Genomic DNA, 22,284 nt, shown 5'->3' with positions numbered 1-22,284 from the left:
TATTTCTCCGATTAATCGCGGTTAACTGCATTGTATACGCAAAGCCCAATAATGAATTCAAAAGTAGTGTGTAGTGCACCTTTATTGGAATATTCTCCCACATGAACAAAAGCGCCAAAACATTTGTTGTGCAAACACAATTTAAATCAGTCCTTGTTAAACAGTAGCAGTTAAATAGCATATTTTATGAAAATCAACTCAAAAAATGTAAATACAAACATTTAAGCTTATTGCCACTGCCAGGGTATTTAAGTTATCCTGTTTGTTATGGAAAATAAATATAATCTACATACAAATCTCTGAGCCACAATCATAACATCTGAACAGGCAATTTCTGGGGTAACAGCAGAAACATTTTTTTTATCAGGGTCTTATGTTTAAAAAACGAAAATATAGGTAGTGGGCTGTTTTAGGGAATTTTTGATCAAATTATCCGTACTAGCAATATTAATAATGTTGTGTTTATTCTGCGTAGTGCACTTAAAATAATTATGACCATATCTAGGAATTGATATGATGGGAATTTTCCGATTGTTTGCTTGGTGCTTTGATAAACTGAACGCATATACATGGTACTATATTGCGATGTTATGAGCCAGGGAAAAAAAGAACTACCCTACCCAGCATGCAACAGGAGGGACGAGCATGCGCGGTTGCCCGGTATAGGTTGTGTTGCCATGACGGCATCTTGTATGTTGTGATATGCACGCTCTGAAAGCAAACGTTAAGAACTCAGCCAACACGCCTCGTCTGCATTATTCATAAACAGACAGACAACACATATACTCCGCTGCTTCACAAGCCGCTGGATGTAGCTGGCAAAGTATTCCCATGCTAGCTAGCCGGTCTAGCAAGCACGCGTCATTCAGTCCAAAACGGCCCGATCTATCCACATTCAGAATTGTCTGGCGGTCGTGAGTGATCCCGGAGTGACCACGCTGTAAGCCAGCCATGAAATTTGCAGAATTGTCCGGTATTTTTGCCAAATGTTCCATCTTTACCAAGAGCCCCTCGACGCCGAAGTACATCCGGGAGATGCCATCTTGTTAAGAAAAGGCGTTAACAAAATAAAAGTATGTAAACAACATTCGCAAATGTGCGATAAAATAATTGTCGGCGTTAATAGATTGATGAGTTAACGCGTAATTAACGCATTAATTTGCCCACCCCTGATATATATATATATATATATATATGTGTATATATATATATATATATATATATATATATATATATATATATATATATATATATATATATATATATATATATATATGACGTTATGATATACATGTGTGTTGTGTTCAATTTTTTCACAATTAACAAACCAAAACACGGAAACTAAAAACAAGTTCACAATTTACAGCAGAAAACAGACACACTTGTTGTTCTAATTCCACGAATGCAAAGTTGTTGTATTTAAAGGAGGTATAATCTGACTGACTAAAGATTGCAGCATTTATTTCCCTCTCTACCTCCCTCCATCCTACACGGCGTTATCCCAAGCCTCCAGGTCATCGTAGACCTTGTACGGAGGAAAACTGGGATACCGCAAACAGATCTGACACAGTCTCCACTTCAAGTCATTGTGCAATTCCACCTTCCACTCTCTCCTCCATTGCAGATACTCGCGATAGTGCTTGACGTCGCCCGCCAGCTGCTGCAGATACCTGCCAAGCTCTTTCACTGACGCAAACTGGTCAACGTGGATGAACGAGTGAGGTGGCGCCACAGCCTCGTAATCTTGCAGAGATGCTCCCAGGACGACCGGAACCGCCCCAGTTTGGTAAGAATTCCTCCACAGCTTCTCGGAGATGTAATCTTTGGCGATGGTGTTCTCGAAGGCTAAATAGAAATAGCAGCGAGATATGGTGGGAAGAAGGTCTTTGCGCGCAAGAGTAACATTTGCCCACCGTCCGTAGACTTTCACTGGGACAACAGCGCTGAGTTCTTTGTACACTTGGCTTCTTTTGTAGGACTCTTTGTAGTTGCTGACCACCCAGCAGACCAGATATTTTTTGTTCCATTGGATGTTTTTCATTGGTGTTTTAGAGTCCTGCGGTAGAAGTCCACCATATGGTATGCTAACATCTGCGTCCCTCCTGAAGTTCATAGTGAGGTTGAAAACACCTGCAAATCGTCTACGGTCTCCGTTGCGCACAGACGCCTCCAAGGACATCCAAGCCCACCTCTGGCCTGGCGGTCTTGGAAGCTCTAGGGGCAGTTTCTCCTTGTTAATGCTAAGCTCTCGGTTAAAGAAGACCACCACGTCCGCCTCTGAAAACAAGGACCTCCGTGTCACGACCGTGCAGTTTGGGATGCCAAAGTGTTTCCAGCAGATGTCCTGGCTGAAATTCAAAACGTTTTCATAGGGCCAGTGCCACTGCAGGATGGTTACATTGTGTTGCTTGGAGTTTTTGGTTACATCGTGTTGCTTGGTGTTTTCGGAGGAGTAAGCAGCTGAAAACAAGGATTCCCTCAGCCAGTAATGATGAAGACCCAGCATCAAAGCACAGAGGATGCAGAGGAAGCAGATGAATAATTGTAGTGTAGGGTTTTTGTTATGATTGCACTGTTACAAGAGAAACAGAACAATGTTATTTAACATGAGGAAGTTGCAGTAGTCCAGTCAAAATCCTAACTAGGACATCTTTAAGGTAAATGAAGCTGAGACGAAGAAGGAAGTAGTAGGAAGAAGTTTTACCTCTTCCTACTCATTTGCGGACATGCTGAAATTGAATTGCGCAAGTGTAAATGTGACGTTTAAAATTAAAACCTCTTAAGGCTCAAGCTGTTTGTTTACATGCTTTTTTATTTCTCTTTGCTATTTGGGCTTATTGGACCCTAATTATAATAAAAACTAAGAATCATCTTTTGATATAATGTACTTAGTCCTTAAGTAACAAACGTGTACTTCATGTTTAGTGACATGCTTATTCTTATTTTTACACTTTTTTTTTGCCAAATTCAATTGTATGTTATACTCTTCTGACACCACCAGATAGCACTATAATTCTCCACATAAGGGCAATTAGATCACAATTCAGTACTGTACACAATTTTGGAGATAGGAGCTAAAAGGTGCTGTCCATGCATGTGGCCAACTAAGGCTTTTGAGGTTGGTAATTTAACTTTTGCAAGGGTGTCTAACATTGAAAATAACTGGGGATTGTGGAAAGAAACACCACATTTGAGCCCACACAGGAGAATAATTACAACTAACGGCATCTAAAATAATGTTCTATAAAACAGCCATGAATAAAAATGTAAAATTGAGAGATTAGTCGTAATATTAATATAGCATTTTTTAAAATAGAAGATAGCACAATACAAATGGAGAACCTAAGAAGAGTTTGACATGATTAGTAAAAAGCTTGATTTAAAAGCTGTGTCTTTAACCCAGAGGTCTCAAACTTAATTTACCTGGGGGCCACTGGATGCAGAGTCTGGGTGAAGCTGGGTCGCAAGAAAAGATTTCTTAAAAAAAATCTAGTTGTATAATGACGTTTCAAATTGTATTCCTTGTGCACCGCAACTTTCTCTGTGCAAGTAAGACACGTCGGGGTGCCCCTGTGCTCAACAAAGAAATATTGCATCCCCCACTTTTCCTGGAATTGTCTTTGCACATGAATAACCCTACTGGGATAGCGAGCGCCAAAAAATTGACAGCTCCCGGAGTGTTATCCGGTGTCATATAGAAATATATGTAGTTTTCATCATGTGAGGCAATGCAAATTAAACAATAAAAAAACAAATAACGGTTGGATTTGGTCCAGGTTATCGGGGACTGTTATTACTGACGTACAGGTGTTGCGGTGTGACTGCAGCCAGGTACGTAAGAAACCCTCGTCTCCATGGCAACGTCTCTGTCACTTTCACTCATTTGCCGCTTTTCCACTAACGCAGGGGTAGGCAACCCAGAACGTTGAAACAGCCATTTTGGACCCAAATAACACAACGCTGTCAAGCACCATTCTTTTAAAACTTGCAGGCCGCACTAACATTAAACTTTCATTTTAAGGTGGGGGCCGCAAAATAATGTCTTGCGAGCCCCTGCTTTAAACTTTTTTGTAAAATATCAACGGTCTCTTTAGTGCCGAGGGGCTCTTTGGCAGGCTGTACTGAAGGTGGGGGGCATCATTGACTAAATACCGCCTCACCGCTCGTCTTTGTTCTAGTATTTCCATCCATCCATCCATCCATTTTCTACTGCTTGTCCCCTACGTGGTTGCAGGGGGTGCTGAAGCCTATCTCAGCTTCATTCGGGTGGAAAGCGGGGTACACCAGTTAAGATAAATGTTTAGTGCCAGAGAATGTCAGGATCTATGCGGGTTGATACAGTATAAGCCAGTCAGATACAGTAGATAAGAACAGAGGTGGGACCAAGTCATTGTTTTGCAAGTCACAAGTAAGTCTCAAGTCTTTGCCCTCAAGTCTGGAGTCAAGTCCCGAGTCAAGTCCAAAGTCAAGACTGGAAAGTCTCAAGTCTAGTCCCAAATCCTGGATTTTGAGTTTTGAGTCCTTTCAAGTCCTTTTAGCCACAGACTAATATATTTACACAGATTGTGTAAATATATTAATATTGTGATAAAGTCCTTTATTTTCTGTAATGCAACTAAAAACATGAAAATGTCATACATTCTGGATTCATTACACATCAACTGAAATATGCAAGCCTTTTATTATTTTAATTTAGCTGATTATGGCATACAGCTTAAGAAAACTCAAAAATCCTATCTCAAAAAATTAGAATATTTCCTCAGATCAAGTAAAAAAAAAAAGATTTATAACAGCAAAACAAAATCAAACATTTGAAAATGTCAATTAATGCACTCTACTTGGTTAGGAATCCTTTTGCAGGGATTACTGCATCAATACGGCGTGGCATGGAGGCAATCAGCCTGTGGCATTGCTGAGGTGTTATGGATGCCCAGGATGCTTCAATAGCGGCCTTCAGCTCATTTGCATTATTGGGTCTGGTGTCTTTCAGCTTCTTCTTCACAATACCCCACAAATTCTCTATGGGGTTTAGGTCAGGAGAGTTGGCAGGCCAATCAAGGACAGTAATGCCATGTTCAGTACACCAGTTACTGCTGGTTTTGGCACTGTGAGCAGGTGCCAGATCATGTGGACAGTGGACCAAAACCAGCAGCTGACATGGCTCCCCAAACCATTGCTGACTGAGGAAACTTCCGTTGTCTAGAGTTCAGGAGTGGCTTGACCATGGAAATACGGCTATTGAAGATGTATCTGTTGAACAGCTCTATGGAGATGATGATTTCATTTTCCAGCATGATCTGGCACCTGTCCACCGTGCCAAAACCACCAGTAACTGGTGTACTGACCATGGCATTACTGTCCTCCATTGGCCTGCCAAATCTCCTAACCTAAACCCCATAGAGAATTTGTGGGTTATTGCGAAGAAGAAGCTGAAAGACACCAGGCCCAATAATGCAAATGAGCTAAATGCCGCGATTGAAGCATCCTGAGCATCCATAACACCTCAGCAATACCACAGGCTGATTGCCTCCATGCCACGCCGTATTGATGCAGTAATCCGTGCAAAAGGATTCCCAACCAAGTACTGAGTGAATTAATTGACATTTTCAAATGTTTGATTTTGTTTTGCTGTTATAAATCTTTTTTTTTTTACTTGGTCTGAGGAAATATTCAAATTTTTTAAGTTAGGATTTTTAAGTTTTCTTAAGCTGTATGCCATAATCAGCAATATTAAAATAGCAAAAGGCTTGCAATATTTCAGTTGATGTGTAATGAATCCAGAATGTATGACATTTTCATGTTTTTAGTTGCATTACAGAAAATAAAGGACTTTATCACAAAATTCAAATTTTCTGAGACAGTCCTATGTGTATGTATATATATGTATGTATGTATATATATATATATATATATATATATATATATATATATATATATATATATACATATCAGTGACGTGCTGTGAGGTATATAGCTGGTGAGGCACTGACGTAATCAGAATCAGATTTACAAATATACATTATGCGCGCTGCGCAGATTATTTGCCATTTGATTGGCAGCAGTTTACGAGTTATGTTTAATTTCTGCATTCTTTACACATACAAACTGTTGCCCACAAAACGTGCATTTTATTAAAAACGAAACACAAATAATGTTATCGTCGTCTTACCTTTACTTATAAATGAAGTCCATGCGCCGGTCCTTGTGGATAAAAATATCCGTCACTTTCTGGTAAAAGTCCTCCTTCACTTCCTTTTAAGAGTTCAACATAGTTGCCGCGATTAGCAGAGCTCAAACTCTCATCATTTCCACGAAATGCTAGCTGCTGTTTGGCGAGGAAGCAGGTCGCATTGATGACATCTTTTAAAAACTCTTGTTTCTCTTTTACCTTAGCATTGTGGACACTGATGTTGAGTCGCTGCTGTTCGTCCAAAGCCAAGTCCATCCTCGTCATCCCAAACGTTTTTAGCGCAATCTAGCTTTGAATATGAGCGGCCGACCGCTCATGTTTGGTGAAGCTTCTTTGCAAATTCTTTAGGTCACAAAATCCCATTTGAGTACACACAGTTCCACAGGTTGAAAAAAGAAGGCAAGTAAAGCAGAAATGGCGGTTTCTTGCAGAACATCCACACAGCCATTGTCCCTGTCCCCAAGAAAGCTCGGATCACAGGACTTAATGACTACAGGCCGGTGGCGCTGACTTCTGTGGTCATGAAGTCCTTTGAGCGCTTGGTCCTGCCCCACCTCAAGGACATCACCGCCCCCCTCCTGGACCCACTGCAGTTGGCCTACAGAGCCAACAGGTCTGTGGATGATGCAGTGAACCTGGCCCTCCACTTCATCCTGGAGCATCTGGACTCCCCAGGAACCTACGCGAGGATCCTGTTTGTGGACTTCAGCTCTGCCTTCAATACCATCCTTCCTGGACTGCTACGAGATAAGCGCTACCAGTTCAGCGTGCCCGACTCCCTCTGCAGTTGGATTAATGACTTCCTGACGGACAGAAGACAGCACGTGCGGCTGGGGAAGATTGTCTCGGACAGTCGCACCACTAACACTGGTACTCCTCAGGGCTGTGTACTTTCCCCCTGGCTCTTCTCCCTGTACACAAACTGCTGCACATCCAGTCACCAGTCGGTGAAGCTGCTCAAGTTTGCGGACGACACTACTCTCATTAGGCTCATCTTGGATGGCGACAAGTCTGCCTGCAGGAGAGAGGTAGACCGGCTGGTGTCCTGGTGCAGCCTCAACAACCTGGAGCTGAAGGCCCAGAAAACAGTGGAGATGATCATGGACTTCAGGAAAGTCACAGCCCTACCATCCCCCCTCACCCTGATTGACTCTCCCACCCCTGTCTCCATTGTGGACTCAATCCGTCTCCTAGGCACCACCATCACCCAGGACCTCAAGTGGGACCATAAGCTCCCTCATCAAGAAGGCCCAGCAGAGGATGTACTTCTTGCGGCAGCTGAAAAAACTGAAAATGCCGACTAAGATGCTGGTGGAGTTCTACTCAGCAGTCATCGAGTCCATCCTCACCTCCTCCATCACCGTGTGGTTCCCCGGCGCCACAGTCCGGGACAAGCATCGACTGCAGCGCATGGTACGTGCTGCTGAGAAGGTGATTGGCTGCAAACTCCCACACCTCCAGGACCTGTTCTCTTCCAGGACCAGGAGGCGTGTGGGTCGGATCACAGCTGACTCTTCTCACCCTGGACACAAAATATTCTCCCCTCTTCCCTCAGGCAGGAGACTACGGTCTATCCAGACCCACACCTCCCGCCACCTGAACAATTTTTTTTCCTCGGCCATCAGACACAAGAACAATACCAAGATCTGATAGCTCAATTACAGCTCATGTTATTCTATTCTGTGTTATACAGTATGTCTTTTATGTTGCACGATTGCGCCAGGTAAAATTCCTAGTTTGTCTGGATTGAACTTTCTGTTGCACAGTTTAGTACTTACAATATACTGTTTGACTTCAAATACATTGTGTTTCTTACAAGTTAGATTTCATAAAAACTTGAGTATTACTACTAGGAATATTCCATATCCCTAAATTCAACCTTACATCAAAGAAAAATCCATCCATCCATCCATTTTCTAGCGCTTATTCCCTTTTGGGGTCCCGGGGGGCGCTGGCGCCTATCTCAGATACAGTCGGGCGGAAGGCAGTGTACACCCTGGACAAGTCGCCACCTCATTGCAGGGCCAACACAGATAGACAGACAACATTCACACTCACATTCACACACTAGGGCCAATTTAGTGTTGCCAATCAACCTATCCCCAGGTGCATGTCTTTGGAAGTGGGAGGAAGCTGGAGTACCCGGAGGGAACCCACGCATTCACGGGTAGAACATGCAAACTCCATACAGAAAGATCCCGAGCCTGGGATTGAACCCAGGACTACTCAGGACCTTCGTATTGTGAGGCAGACGCACTAACCCCTCTGTAATATTATACTTTTATTTGCTTTCTGTTTTATACTTTCATTGTTATTTCTCACACATGTTTCTTGTTTTGCTTTACTTCCTTTGTTAGTGTTGTTTCAATATATTGTTAAATTTTGGAACATAATGACAAAAATCATTTTCTCTCTGGCACTCACTGAGGGTGGATGCTCCCCTTTCCTCTCCCTTATCTCTCCTGCTTGCTTCTTTGTTTTGCCTTGTCTTTAACTTTCTTGTTGCCTCTTTTTGCACTGCTCTCCAAATCTAAGCATTGGAACTATTTAACTGGCCTCAACAAAATTGACAATATTTTGGGTTTGGGGGAACCTGCTGTCGTGTCGAAGCGGTTGTTGCTGGACACACGGCGGACTCTTGGGAGAAGAAGGAGTGCCGCGTGCCTGGACACCCTTTTCTGTCGAGGACGTAAAGATATCCACCTATTCGGAATTATGACAACAGGACATCTGCTGATTGGAGTAAGCGTTGCTCTGGTTTGTCGACAAATTGGAAGTTGCTGGCAGTCTTCAAAGTACCCCAAAGCTGACACAAATGTTTGGAGGATGCGGGAAGAACTGTGGATTACATCGGACTGTCTACACCGCAGTTTTTGAGGACCAGTCATAGAGAATTTTAGAGTGAAAAGCAACTTTTATTTTCACTCGCATACAAATCTTTTTAACTTGGATTGTTTCCCTGGCTTCGAGACTCTCCCGAAGATCACTGCAAGCGAAGACACAACAAACTCCCTTTTTGTCTCTCATGGACACACACCTGTTGTTGTGAACTTTGGACTAGCGACTGCAAATACATCAAGGCCGTGGAACAGAGACACACTATGGGCTTATACACACACACACACACACATCCACAAAAAAAATATACGCCACACAGACACCCCCCCGTCCCTCAATCCAACGCCCTCGACGCAAATCCCGTAGGGGTGATGAATGGATGGTCAGCGCCTGAAAGCTGCGACCTACCACCATGACCTTGAACTCCCTTCCCTCTGTTACTAGATATATGGAGATGTATGTTGTAATATGTATATGTGCTTTGCTATGGAGGTTTTTTCTCACTCCGAACTGGGCCCCCTTAGAAGCCCAGTCTGGATTGTATTTGTTTACTCATCCTTCCCCAGCGTTTACCTTTTCCCATCTTTCACGGGGCGCCTTATGGCGACCCATCAGCGTTCTTGTTCTGTAACCCTGTACACTGTTTGTCTAATCTTGAACAGGTTTGTGCTGAAAACAAAGTTACGTTGTACTTGTTGCAATGACAATAAAGACCTACCTACCTAAGAAAATCCTTTTTGTGTATACTTATTTTGAAAATGATTAATGAAATGTTTCTGTTTCTTAAGATTGTGAAAATATATACTATAATGTTATTGAAATAATGTTGGGGAAAAAACGTCATTGGTGGCCGTGTGCTGATGGAATTGTGTGGACTGGCTGGCATTGGCTTGCTGGCTGGCTTGTGGGCAGGATACTTACAGTTAAAAAGGTATTTATTGCTCATCAGCTTACAATAGCCGTGAAAACTGATGTTGTGTCCTGTGATAATGTCCCCAACAGGCAGCATAGAAACATTTTAAAAAATGGTGTCATTTCCATGTTATTTCCCCTTGGTTCAATGGCACATGCATGCATTCCATACTTGCAGGAAAACATCGGCCTGTCTGTAACTAACGATTACTTTTTGCTGCTATTATGGAACTGTATTTTGGGGTCCATCCCTAATTACTGTTATTAAATGTACTGTACTTGATTTATTTGATTTTCATTTTGATTAATTCATTTTCACTGCCGTACATTTAAACAATAGACATTACACATCACAAACAAAAATAAAAATAAATCATACATGAGCCCTGCGATGAGGTAGGGACTTGTTCAGGGTGTACCCCACCTTCCGCCCAAATGCAACTGAGATAGACTCCAGCACCCCCCGCCACCCCAAAAAGGGCCAAGCGGTAGAAAACGAATGGATGGAAATCATACAGGACCAACACATACACAGGCTTGTCAGACAGGTCGGCGGGCCTATTGTTTAGGGCGGTTATAGCTGCAGGGATAAGGCGTTTAAGGTGATTGTTCTGTACCTGCATCCTGATGGTGGTGGAATGAGGTTTAGGTGCAGTGGGTGAGTCATAGCCTGAACTATTTTATCTGCCAGTCGAATGATAGACTTGTTTTTAATTACAGGGTGTGGATCCTTGGATGCTTACAGACGTCCTGTTTTTGGGTTACTGTGTGCCCTGGTTTTATATCATATATTATATATTTATTAGGTGTGTGGGAAAAAATTGATTCGAATACGTTGTGCGATTCAGAATCGATTCTCATTTTTCTAAAAATCTATTTTTTATTTTTTATTTTTTTCTTTTTTTTTTATCAATCCAACAAACCACTACACAGCAATACCATAACAATGCAATCCAATGCCAAAACCAAACCTGACCCAGCAACACTCAGAACTGCAATAAACAGAGCAATTGAGAGGAGACACAAAACACGACACAGAACAAACCAAAAGTAGTGAAACAAAAATGAATATTATCAACAACAGTATCAATATTAGTTATAATTTCAGCATAGCAGTGATTCAAAATCCCTCATTTACATTATCATTAGACATCCATCCATCCATTTTCTACCGCTTATTCCCTATGGGGTCCCGGGGGGCACTGGTGCCTATCTCAGCTACAATCGGGCGGAAGGCGGGGACACCCTGGATAAGTCGCCACCTCATCGCTTTGCCAACACAGATAGACCGACAACATTCACACTCACATTCACACACTAGGGCCATTTAGTGTTGACAATCAACCTATCCCTAGGTGCTTGTTTTTCGAAGTGGGAGGAAGTCGGAATACCCGGAGGGAACCCACGCATTCACGGGGAGAACATGCAAACTCCACACAGAAAGATCCCGAGCCCGGGATAGAACCTTGACTACTCAGGACCTTCGTATTGTGAGGCAGACGCACTAACCCCTCTTCCACCGTAAAGCCCATTGGACATTTATAAAAAAAAAAAACAATAGTTTCACAGTGGCATCGCATCTCATAAGCTTGACAACACACGGTGTCCAATGTTTTCACAAAGATAAAATAAGTCATATTTTTGGTTCGTTTAATAGTTAAAACAACTTTACATTATTGCAATCAGTTGATAAAACATTGTCCTTTATAATTATAAAAGCTTTTAAAAAAATCTACTACTCTGCATGTCAGCAGACTGGGGTAGATACTGCTGGAATCCTATGTATTGAATGAATACAGAATCGTTTTGAATCGGAAAAATTGCGTTTTTGAATCGAGAATCGCGTTGAATCGAAAAAATCTATATATTATCGAAAACATCGATATATTATCGAATCGCGACCCCAAGAATCGATATTGAATCGAATTGTGGGACACCCAAAGATTCGCAGCCCTAATATTTATATTCAATCCTTTTTTCCCCTTGTTTTCAGTTACATATATCGATAACGACTGCATGTGTCTACCCCCTGTGCCGTACTCGATTGTATTTTAAAATAATCTGGAGTATATATTTTTGTTGTTGTCCTCTGCTGATTTTTGTTTGTTGCGTTTTCAAGAATTCAACATTTTTCTTCTGCTTCATGGAGTCCAAACCATTACTTGCCCACCAAAAACATTAACATTTCACTGGAAAAATGCAAATGTATTGTAGTTACTTAGAGGGAAACTGCACTTTGGGGTGGGTGGGGGGGAGAGGGGTGTTTGCCTATCGTTCACAATAATTAGGAGACAACACAGGTCTTGTTTTGACAGATGCAGCTAATGGGAGTTACCGTTGTAGACTTTAAAGCCCTCTAAAAATAACCACCAAAACCCTCCAGCAACCTTTAAATACATAAACTGCAAGTACAGGGTGATTAAAAAAGAATACACCATAATTATCACTCAATATTTCAAAAATGAAAACAATGCAAAACCGCTTTCTGTCTCTTTCGGAGAATCACTAACTTTGTTTATTATAATTCTTTCTCGTTTTACTTTTTATCTCAGTAATTTCACTTCCTGTCAAATCCACCACACTGGTTTTTTCCCTTTTCTGTTTATCTTATATTTTTGGGTTTTTCTTTTTATTTTTCTCCTTGTTATGTGTTCCCTTGTCCTCGTCATGATTTCTCACAATTACAGTAATTTACACAATCATAATTCTATACCTATATATGCACAACAACCATGCACATTTACTCACTTTGCACACATAAATATATGCATTAGTGGCTCACATTTAGAGACGGATATGCATTTCTTTCACATAAATTATACATACATACATCCATACACTCAGTTACAGTCTACAAACCCCGTTTCCATATGAGTTGGGAAATTATGTTATATGTAAATATAAACAGAATACAATGATTTGCAAATCATTTACAACCCATATTCAGTTAAATATGCTACAAAGACAACATATTTGATGTTCAAACTGATAAACTTTTTTTTTTTTGCAAATAATCATTAACTTAAGAATTTGATGCCAGCAACACGTGACAAACACCTTGGGAAAGGTGGCAATAAATACTGATAAAGTTGAGTAATGCTCATCAAACACCTATATGGAACATCCCACAGGTGTGCAGGCTAATTCGGAACAGTTGGGTGCCATGATTGGGTATAAAAGCAGCTTCCATGAAATGCTAAGTAATTCACAAACAAGGATGGGGTGAGGGTCACCACTTTGTAAGCAAATTGTCGAACAGTTTTAGAACAACAGTTCTCAATGAGCTATTGCAAAGTATTTAGGGATTTTACCATCTACGGTCTGTAAAATCAAAAGGTTCAGAGAATCTGGAGAAATCACTGCACGTAAGCGATGATATTACGGACCTTTTATCCCTCAGGCGGTACTGCATCAAAAACAGACATCAGTGTGTAAAGGATATCACCACATGGGCTCAGGAACACTTCATAAAACCACTGTCAGTAACTACAGCTGGTGGCTACATCTGTACGTGCAAGTTAAAACTCTACTTTGAAAAGCTAAAGCCATTTATCAACAACACCCTGAAACGCCGCCAGCTTCGCTGGGCCCGAGCTCATCTAAGATGGACTGATGCAAAATGGAAAAGTGTTCTGTGGTCTGATGAGTCCACATTTCAAATTATATTTGGAAACAGAGGACGTGGTGTCCTCTAGAACAAAGAGGAAAACAACCATTCGGATTGTTATAGGCGCAAAGTTCAAAAGCCAGCATCTATAATGGTAAGGGGGTGTGTATTGTGCCCAAGGCATAAGTAACTTACACATCTGTGAAGCCACCATTAATGCTGAAATGTCCATACAGGTTTTGGAGCAACATATGTTGTCATCCAAGCAACGTTATCATGGACGCCTCAGCTTATTTCAGCAAGACAATGCCAATCAACGTGTTATAACAGCGTGGCTTCGTATTAAAAGAGTGCGGACACTTTCCTGGCCTGCCTGCAGTCCAGACCTGTCTCCCATCGAAAATGTGTGGCGCATTATGAAGCGTAAAATACGACAGCGAAGACCCCGGACTGTTGAACGACTGAAGCTCTACATAAATCAAGAATGGGAAATAATTCCACTTTCAAAGCTTCAACAATTAGTTTCCTCAGTTCCCAAGCGTGTATTGAGTGTGTTTAAAAGAAAAGGTGATGTAACACAGTGGTGAACATGCCCTTTCCCAACTACTTTGGCATGTGTTGCAGCCATGAAATTCTAAGGTAATTATTATTTGCAAAAAAAATTAAGGTTTTTGAGTTTGAACATCAAATATCTTGTTTTTGTAGTGCATTTAATAGAATATGGGTTGAAAAGGATTTGTAAATCATTGTATTCCGTTTATATTTACATCTAACACAATTTCCCAACTCATATGGAAACGGGGTTTGTAGTTTAGTATGTTCACCATACAGTGTTTATGAATGTCTAATCTCCCAATTATTCCGGTTTGAACTTTCTGTTGTATTGTTTAATACTTACAATATACTGTTTGACTTCAAATACATTGTTATTTTCTTACAAGTTAGAGTTCATTAACACTTGAGTATGCTGTCAAACTTTTATGTCTACTAGGAATATTCCATCTTCCTAAATCCAACATTACATCAAAGAAAAATCTATATGTAATATGATGCTTTTATTTGCTTTTTGTATTATACTTTCAGTGTTATTTCTCACACGTGCTTCTTGTTTGTATTGTTTTACTGCCTTTGTCAGTGTTGTTTCAATATATTGTTCAATTTTGGAACGATATATGATATTGATATGTTACACTGCAAAAGAAAAAAAAAATGTGTCTTCTCGTCCATCATAACTATAGTGAACAATAGGCAAAATTACAAAAAAGTGCAGTCCCCCTTTGAGGATAGTCTTAAAGAAAATGTAATGCTCTACAAATAAGACTGACGATTACCATCTAAATATATTGTTTTAATGACAAACAAAAGTCATTACATACCTGTAGCATCTTCACATAATTTCTGAAGAAGGGCATTTCTGTAAGATTTATTCTCTTTTATTTCACTGTAGTCAGTTGGTCTTCCCTTTATTCCAATCCAAACCAGACTGATGCACCTGACTTCGAAATAGGTTTGCCTTAAATTCCTCCCACCAACCCAAATCCGCTCTGCGCATGCACCATGCTGTGATGGTGACGCATTTACATTCATTGAAACTTTGCCAAGCAGCGCCGCTATAGAAATATTGCTGTTGCAAAATTATTTGCAAACGAGTATCTCAAGCTGTGTGAGTGTTTCAATTGGCGTGCGTGTGCTCTAATTTGTGTGTCAACTAATCAGAACGAACCCTCAATAGGCTATGACGAGCCGTTAGAGACATTCTTCAGAAACACCTCTTACAAACACTACTGTAATGCTCTCACATAAACAATTTGGGCTATATTGGTTGTTTACTTGTTGACATGTCTTAAAATTAACATTACTGACTGCTGGCACTGTTGTCTGTTGTTACTGCCTGTAAACCATCTGTTATTTCCTGCCCCACAATGACTCAGGAATAAACTGCAACAACTTCCAACTTTGTTCGACATTTAAAGATGCACAAAAAAGGGTAGGTTTTGAATGTTAGCTAACGTTTATTGTCTAAGAGGGCTCAAAACACACCAGTGCAAGGCCAAGGACAAGGCCTGTCCTGTCCACTTACCCTTCTTTGTGCATCTTCAAATGTCGAACGAAGTTGAAAGTTGTTCCATCTCCGCCTTTAATCTTCGACCCGCATTCTTTGCATACTGGAATTATTTTTCTGTTGACCAAGTCGAAGATTTAATACCAGAACGAAACCAATTTTGGCATAATTTTTCTCACTGGCGCGTTGACATTTCTTTTTTGTTGGTTTTCTTGCAATTTTATTGGATGAATGCTGTGGGATTAAAACAACGTAGATCTAATTTGATTGGCTATTGTACTGAGAGCACTCACGCTGACAGACACGCACGTACACAATGAAAGATACGGAGCGCTCCTGAATAACTTTTTAATCTTTGGGTTTTGGGAAAAGTAGCAAGTCTTGTCAAGTCAAAAGGCTCAAGTCCAAGTGAAGTCACAAGACATTGATGTTAAAGTCTAAGTCGAGTTGCAAGTCTCTTTACATTTTGTCAAGTCGGGTCTAAAGTCATCAAATTCATGCACACCGCTCAGACGAACAGTCTGGTGAGACGCAGGAGAACCCTAGGCAGGAAGCAAACCATAGTCCTAGAGATCTCTCAGTGCTTGCAATCCCCCAAAACCCCACAAGGACAACCTCAAATGCCATCCCAGAAAGCCCACCCCAGCCAACGAAGGAAAGAATCAAGTGGCCTAAGATGACTGAGACCAAGGATTGGTCTATGCTCGATGAAGATCTGGAAAGGGTGCTTGAAATGGTTCAAGCAGGTACAGTAGAAAGGAAGGTGTATTCACTCACAGCCATCACCTACGACTTGGCAAAAGAGCGGTTTGGAACAGTGCCAAGGAGAGAGAACAAAGCCAGACCAGAAAAGTAGGAAAACAGAATAGAAAGAAAGATCAAACAACTTCGGAAGGAGATTAAAACCCTGAGAAAGCAATTTAAATTGGCAAGCACGGAAGAAAAGGAAGGTATAAAAGAACTGACAGCCAGCCTCCGCGAGCAGCTCATCAGGCTGAGAAGAGCTGAAGGGCAAAGGCAAAGGCGGAAAAGGCAGGAAGCTGCACGAGCCCAGTTCATAAAATACCCCTATCGCTTCACCTAGTCACTTTTGGGAGAGGCGAGGTCAGGGACTCTAACAAGTTCTAAAGAGGAGGTGGAGGAGTTTGTTAAAGAGACATTCAGTGACCCTTCAAGAAACGATGCCCTATCAGAAAATCTCGGGCTTGGTACCATCAGTCCACCAACATCCTCCCTCAGCACAGAATATCCATCATGGAGAGAGGTTCAAGAGGTTGTCAAGCACGCAAGATCAGCTTCTGCCCCAGGTCTCAGCGGTATACCCTACAAAGTATACAAGAAATGCCCTAAGCTCCTACACAGACTGTGGAAACTTATGCAGGTAATATGGGCCAAAGGAACCGCACCAAAAAGGGGATCCACACAGATCAGCCAGTTCCGAACCATTTCCTTGCTAAGTGTGGAGGGGGAAATTTTATTTTCAGTGCTGGAAAAGAATGAGCTCCTTCATGACCCAGAATGGATATATCAACACTTCTATCCAGAAGGGCGGTATCGAAGGGTTCTCCGGGTGCCTGGAGCATACAGGGGTCTTCAGACAACTTATCCAAGAAGGAGAAGAAAGGCAACCTAACAGTAGTCTGGCTTGATTTTGCGAATGCATATGGGTCAATTCCCCATAACGTGATCCAAGTGGCTATGGACCATTACCACATCCCACATCACATCCAGGGGATGATCACCAGCTACCTGGGAGACATCAAGCTAAGATTTCAAGCAGCCATGTTCACAACTAAATGGCAGCCAGTGGAGAAGGGAATAGTGACAGGGTGCACCATCTCTCCCATCTTTTTTGTCATGGGAATGAACCTGATCATCTCTGCAGCGATCATAAAGTCAAGAGAACCAAAGACTACAGCAGGAAGTCAAAAACCAGCAATCAGGGCATTCATGGATGATCTTACCGTGATAACACCAACTCACGTGCAGGCGAGATGGGTCCTGGCGGAACTGGATCGTATGGCTACTTGGGCGAAGATGATCTTCAAGCCCAAGAAATCAAGGTGTCTGGTGATCCAAAAGGGAAAAACAACAAGAAAGTTCAAGCTGCTTGTTCAGGGGGAAGCAATCCCAAACATCCAAGGGAACCCTATTAAATGCCTTGGAAAGTGGTATGATGATTCCATGACGGATAAAAACAGCATCTCCAGCACCGAAAATCAAGTGGAAGAGTGGTTGAAAAGGATTGACAAGTTTGGTTTGCCTGGGAAATACAAGTGCTGGATCTACCAGCATGGCCTACTCCAAAGACTTATGTGGCTTCTCGCCGTGTACGAAGTGGCAATAACAACAGTTGAAGGGTTGGAGGGGAAGTTCAATAAGCACCTTCGGAAATGGTTGGAAATACCCCCGAGCGTTACATCTACAGGGCTCTACATAAGGTTGGGTCCGCTCCAGCGCCCCCTGTCTTCAGTTGTGGAGGAGTTTAAAGTCGCAAAATGCAGACTTTCCCTGACGTATAGGGACTCCCAAGATCGACTGATCAGGGAAGCTGGAATAAGAACAAGATCTGGCAGGAAGTGGGCCGCCAGCACTGCTATTATCCAGGCAGAATCATCTCTCGGGACCAAAGATACCATCGGAAGCCTCTGCACTGGAAGACAGGGTCTAGGAACATCACATTTCCAGCAGTGGTCCAAGTCCACTCCCAGGGAAAAGAGGACAATGATTCAGGATGAAGTTCGAAACCTTGAGGAAGAAGGAAGAAGAGCTAAAGCCATCGAGCTCACAACCCAAGGTGCCTGGACAAGGTGGAACCTTCCCAAGAGGAACGTGACGTGGAGTAAATTGTGGAGGCTGGAGCCGTTTCGTATCTCGTTTCTGCTTCGAACAGTATACGACACCCTGCCAACCCCAGTCAACTTGCATAGGTGGGGAATGAGGGAGGACCCGTTGTGCAGGTTGTGTGGCGATAAAGGAACTATGGCGCACATTCTGTCTAGGTGCAAAACAGCATTGACCCAGGGAAGATACAGGTGGCGCCATGATAAGGTGTTGGCAATACTCGCAGACATCTTGGAGCAAGAGAGGAGAAAGAAACACCCAGCCAAAATGAAGCCATTGCTGAGCACCATCACCTTCGTGAAAGAGGGTCATAGACCAGTTGTCCAACTCCATCTTTCTACTTTGACTTCTCCATTATTAGTTGAACACATTGCAAAAGATTCAGCAACACAGATGTCCAAAATAATGTTTAATTATACAGTTAAAGCAGACGACTTTTAGCTCTGTGTGTGCGCAGCGCTAATATTTCCTAACAATCAGTGACATCACGCGTACACGTCGTCATTCCGCGACTTTGGGTTGAGTTTGAGTTTATTTCAATAAGAAACTCCCGGGAAATTTAATATCGCAATTTAGTAAACTAAAAAGGCCGTATTGGCATGTGTTGCAATGTTAATATTTCATCATTGATATATAAACTATCAGACTGCGATTGTAGCTGAGATAGGCGCCAGCGCCCCCCGCAACCCCAAAAGGGAATAAGCAGTAGAAAATGGATGGACTGCGAGGTCGGTAGTAGTGAGTTTCAGTTGGCCTTTAATTTATTTGTGAAAATGCAGCAACCGCTTATTTCACCCCTTTTTTCAGTGTGTTGTCCACATTAGCACAGAGCAAAATCAAAAAGCCCTGGACCCAGACCTCAAATCACAAATTTGATTTTTTATGAATTTTCAAGGTTTGTCGGATAATCTAGTATAGATTTGAGAGGTCTAAGTACAGCAGACCCGTACTACTTCCTTAAAAATGGTTAGATGTGCCTTTATTGCATTTTCACAAATAGAATTAAAGGTTTCACAAACCATAAACTTTGTAATAATGACTCTTTAAACAAACATGTATTAATATATTTGTTTAGTTTATTAGCCCACCTTTCAAATCAGAGCCAACTTCAGCCTAGCAGGTACAGTAGAGACGGTTTACTGAAGCACAGGTCTTAATTAGTGTCTGATTCGTCCCTGACAGTTTGGTTATGTTTTAATTTTTTCCTCTGCATTTGTCTTTGTTTCCTCTGTGTGTGTAGTATTTCCTGTCAGCACTCTTATTTTGTCTGTCTCCTGTGTTTCATCCATGAGTGCTGTGTCCCCTCAACTGTGGCTGATTGGCACCGGGTGTCAATCAGCCAGTTGCTATCTGAACCTGTCTTTCCATCCAGTCTGTGCTGGATTATTGTCGTTTTACCTGTCATGTCATGTTGTGTCGTGTCAATGCAGCGTTGCGGTAAGCTATCTTCGGTAGCTATCTTCGGTAGCTGTTTGTAGCTTACTGTCTTTTGTTCCCTGCTTCCAGTTTTGTTTGTTCATAGACAAGTTTGTTATCCGCCTCCTGCGCGCTTTTTGTTTGTACCATTTTGTTCAGTTTTTGTCTTAGTGTTTTATTAAATCATGTTTACCTGCGAAATGCCTGCCTCCTTCTCTGCATCTTGGGGTTTGTCACCAATTAACTCTGACAGAATAATCCAGCCGAATTCGAACCATGCAGAGATGTCTATGGCAGAGAGGATTAATTTAGCGTTAAAACTAATGGCTAATTCAAAGAAAAGTTTGGCAGCTTTTCAAGCCCTCTCCCACCCAACCCTGTTGTCTGTGGGACTATCTGGGGACGTCTTGGATCTGTCCCTTGATGGGTGGGGGGCTATCAGTAGCTGTGCAGCTGGAGAGGCACAGCTACTTCTCGTCCCAGTGGGTCTGCAACGGACGCCGCCATCATCTCCGGTGGGCCGGCAGACACCACCATCATCTCCGGTGGGCCGGTAGATGCCACAATCATCTCCGGTGGGCCGGCAGATACCACCATCATCTCCGGTGGGCCGGCAGACGCCACCATCACCTCTGGTTGGTCTGAAACCTACGGCGCTATCACCTCCGGTGGGTCTGCAACCTACGGCGCCATCATCTCCGGTGGGTCTGCAACCTACGGCGCCACCACGCACTACGGTGGGCCAGCAGATGCCACCACGCACTCCGGTGAGCCATCAGACTCCACCACGCACTCCGGTGAGCCAGCAGACTCCACCATCCTCTCCGGTGGGCCAGCAGCAGGGGGCGCCACCACCATCCTCTCCGTTGGGCCAGCAGCAGGGGGTGCCACCACCATCCTCTGCGGTGGGCCAGCAGCAGGGGGTGCCACCACCTACCTCTCCGGTGGGCCAGTAGCAGGGGGCGCCACCACAATCCTGTCTGGTGGGCCAGCAGCAGGGGGCGCCACCACCATCTTCTCTGGTGGGTCGGCAGGGGTTGCCACCACCATCCTCTCCGGTGGGCCAGCAGGGTTCGCCACCACCATCCTGTCCAGTGGGCCAGCAGGGGTCACCACCACCATCCTGTCTGGTGGGCCAGCATACTCTTGTCGGCCACAGATGTCGTCGTTTCACGGGCGACTGCCTCGCAAATTGCGGCGGCGTTCAACTCGCCGTCGCCACCTGACTCTTCCCCGCTAGTTGCAAAAACACTTGGCCTGGCGGCCCACCGCCTTGTCCTCCCTCCACCCTCCCTTGACTTTGGACTGTTTTTTTGGGGTGGGGGGGCGTGGGGTGTTTTTCTAAAACATTTGGTATCCGTTATGGGAAGGGGAGCTACTGTCAGGCTCGTCCCTGACAGTTCGGTTACGTTTTAGTTTTTTCCTCTGCATTTGTCTTTGTTTCCTCTGTGTGTGTGTGTGTGTGTGTAGTATTTCCTGTCAGCGCTCTTATTTTGTCTGTTTCCTGTTCATCTCTGAGTGCTGTCACCCCTCAACTGTGGCTGATTGGCACCTGGCCACACCTGGTGTCAATCAGCCAGATGCTATTTGAACCTGTCTTCCCATCCAGTCTGTGCTGGATGATTTTCGTTGCTACCTGTCATGTCATGTCGTGTCAATGCAGCGTTGCGGTAAGCTATCTTTGGTAGCTGTTTGTAGCTTACTGTCTTTTGTTCCCTGCTTGTTTGTTCATAGACAAGTTTGTTATCCGCCTCCTGCGCGCTTTTTCTTTGTACCCTTTTGTTCGGTTTTTGTCTTCGTGTTTTATTAAATCATGTTTACCTGCACAATGCTTGCCTCTTTCTCTGCATCTTGGGACTCGTCACAAACTAACTCTAACAATTGGGGTCCATCACACGCACGCACACACACACACACACACACACACACACACACACACACTGACCTTGTGTGGACATTCAATTTTAATTATTTTCAAAGGGGCCCTATTTTGCAAAACCAACTTTTCTAACCTGATGGTACCTGCCTATGTGTATTTGGGATCTGCATGAATCCTGAAAATGTGATGTCAAACCGCAGAGGACGATTTTTAAACAATTTTGCCTTCTTTTCTACTTTCTCCAAACGGTCTGTTTTGGATTTTGTCAGTCTGGTGACATTTTTTAGATCTGTGACGTCTGCTGGTATATCTGTATATGGTAAAGGATTACCCAAAGGTATTTGCGTAAGTCGGCCGTTTATTTAATGCTCAAGCATTTGTAGTACAAACTACAAAATGCCCACGGTATGACACAAAGACAGAAAATGCTACGTTGTTGTTTGTTTTAACCAGCACAAATCACTACACAAACTTTCAGCCTCATCTCGAGTAAGGAAGTCTCTAAATTGTAACTTTTAGGATTCGTGGCAATGCAC

At 42.8% G+C, this 22,284-nt stretch overlaps 1 protein-coding gene across 1 annotated transcript; it reads right to left on the bottom strand.

Annotated features, from left to right (window-relative positions):
* Positions 1 to 1,342: 1,342 nt before the first annotated feature.
* On the bottom strand, positions 1,343 to 15,219 carry LOC133535377 (alpha-(1,3)-fucosyltransferase 7-like). Its single transcript, XM_061875166.1, has 2 exons — positions 14,924 to 15,219; positions 1,343 to 2,572 (listed from the first exon to the last, which is right to left on the bottom strand). Exons 1-2 carry the CDS (start codon positions 14,957 to 14,959, stop codon positions 1,487 to 1,489), a joined length of 1,122 nt encoding a protein of 373 aa, XP_061731150.1. The 5' UTR covers positions 14,960 to 15,219; the 3' UTR covers positions 1,343 to 1,486.
* Positions 15,220 to 22,284: the final 7,065 nt, after the last annotated feature.

This window comes from Nerophis ophidion, linkage group LG16 (assembly GCF_033978795.1).
Source record: "Nerophis ophidion isolate RoL-2023_Sa linkage group LG16, RoL_Noph_v1.0, whole genome shotgun sequence".
Lineage (NCBI taxonomy): Eukaryota > Metazoa > Chordata > Actinopteri > Syngnathiformes > Syngnathidae > Nerophis > Nerophis ophidion.
This window is presented reverse-complemented; position numbering and strand designations above follow the sequence as displayed.

What these genes read in the sequence shown, in the direction of transcription:
- LOC133535377 (XM_061875166.1), bottom strand. Translation starts at nt 14,959, where the DNA reads ATGCCCTTCTTCAGAAATTATGTGAAGATGCTACAG. An exon ending in ATTATGTGAAGATGCTACAG is followed by an intron (nt 2,573 to 14,923) that starts GTATGTAATGAC and finishes CTCTTGTAACAG; the next exon opens with TGCAATCATAACAAAAACCC.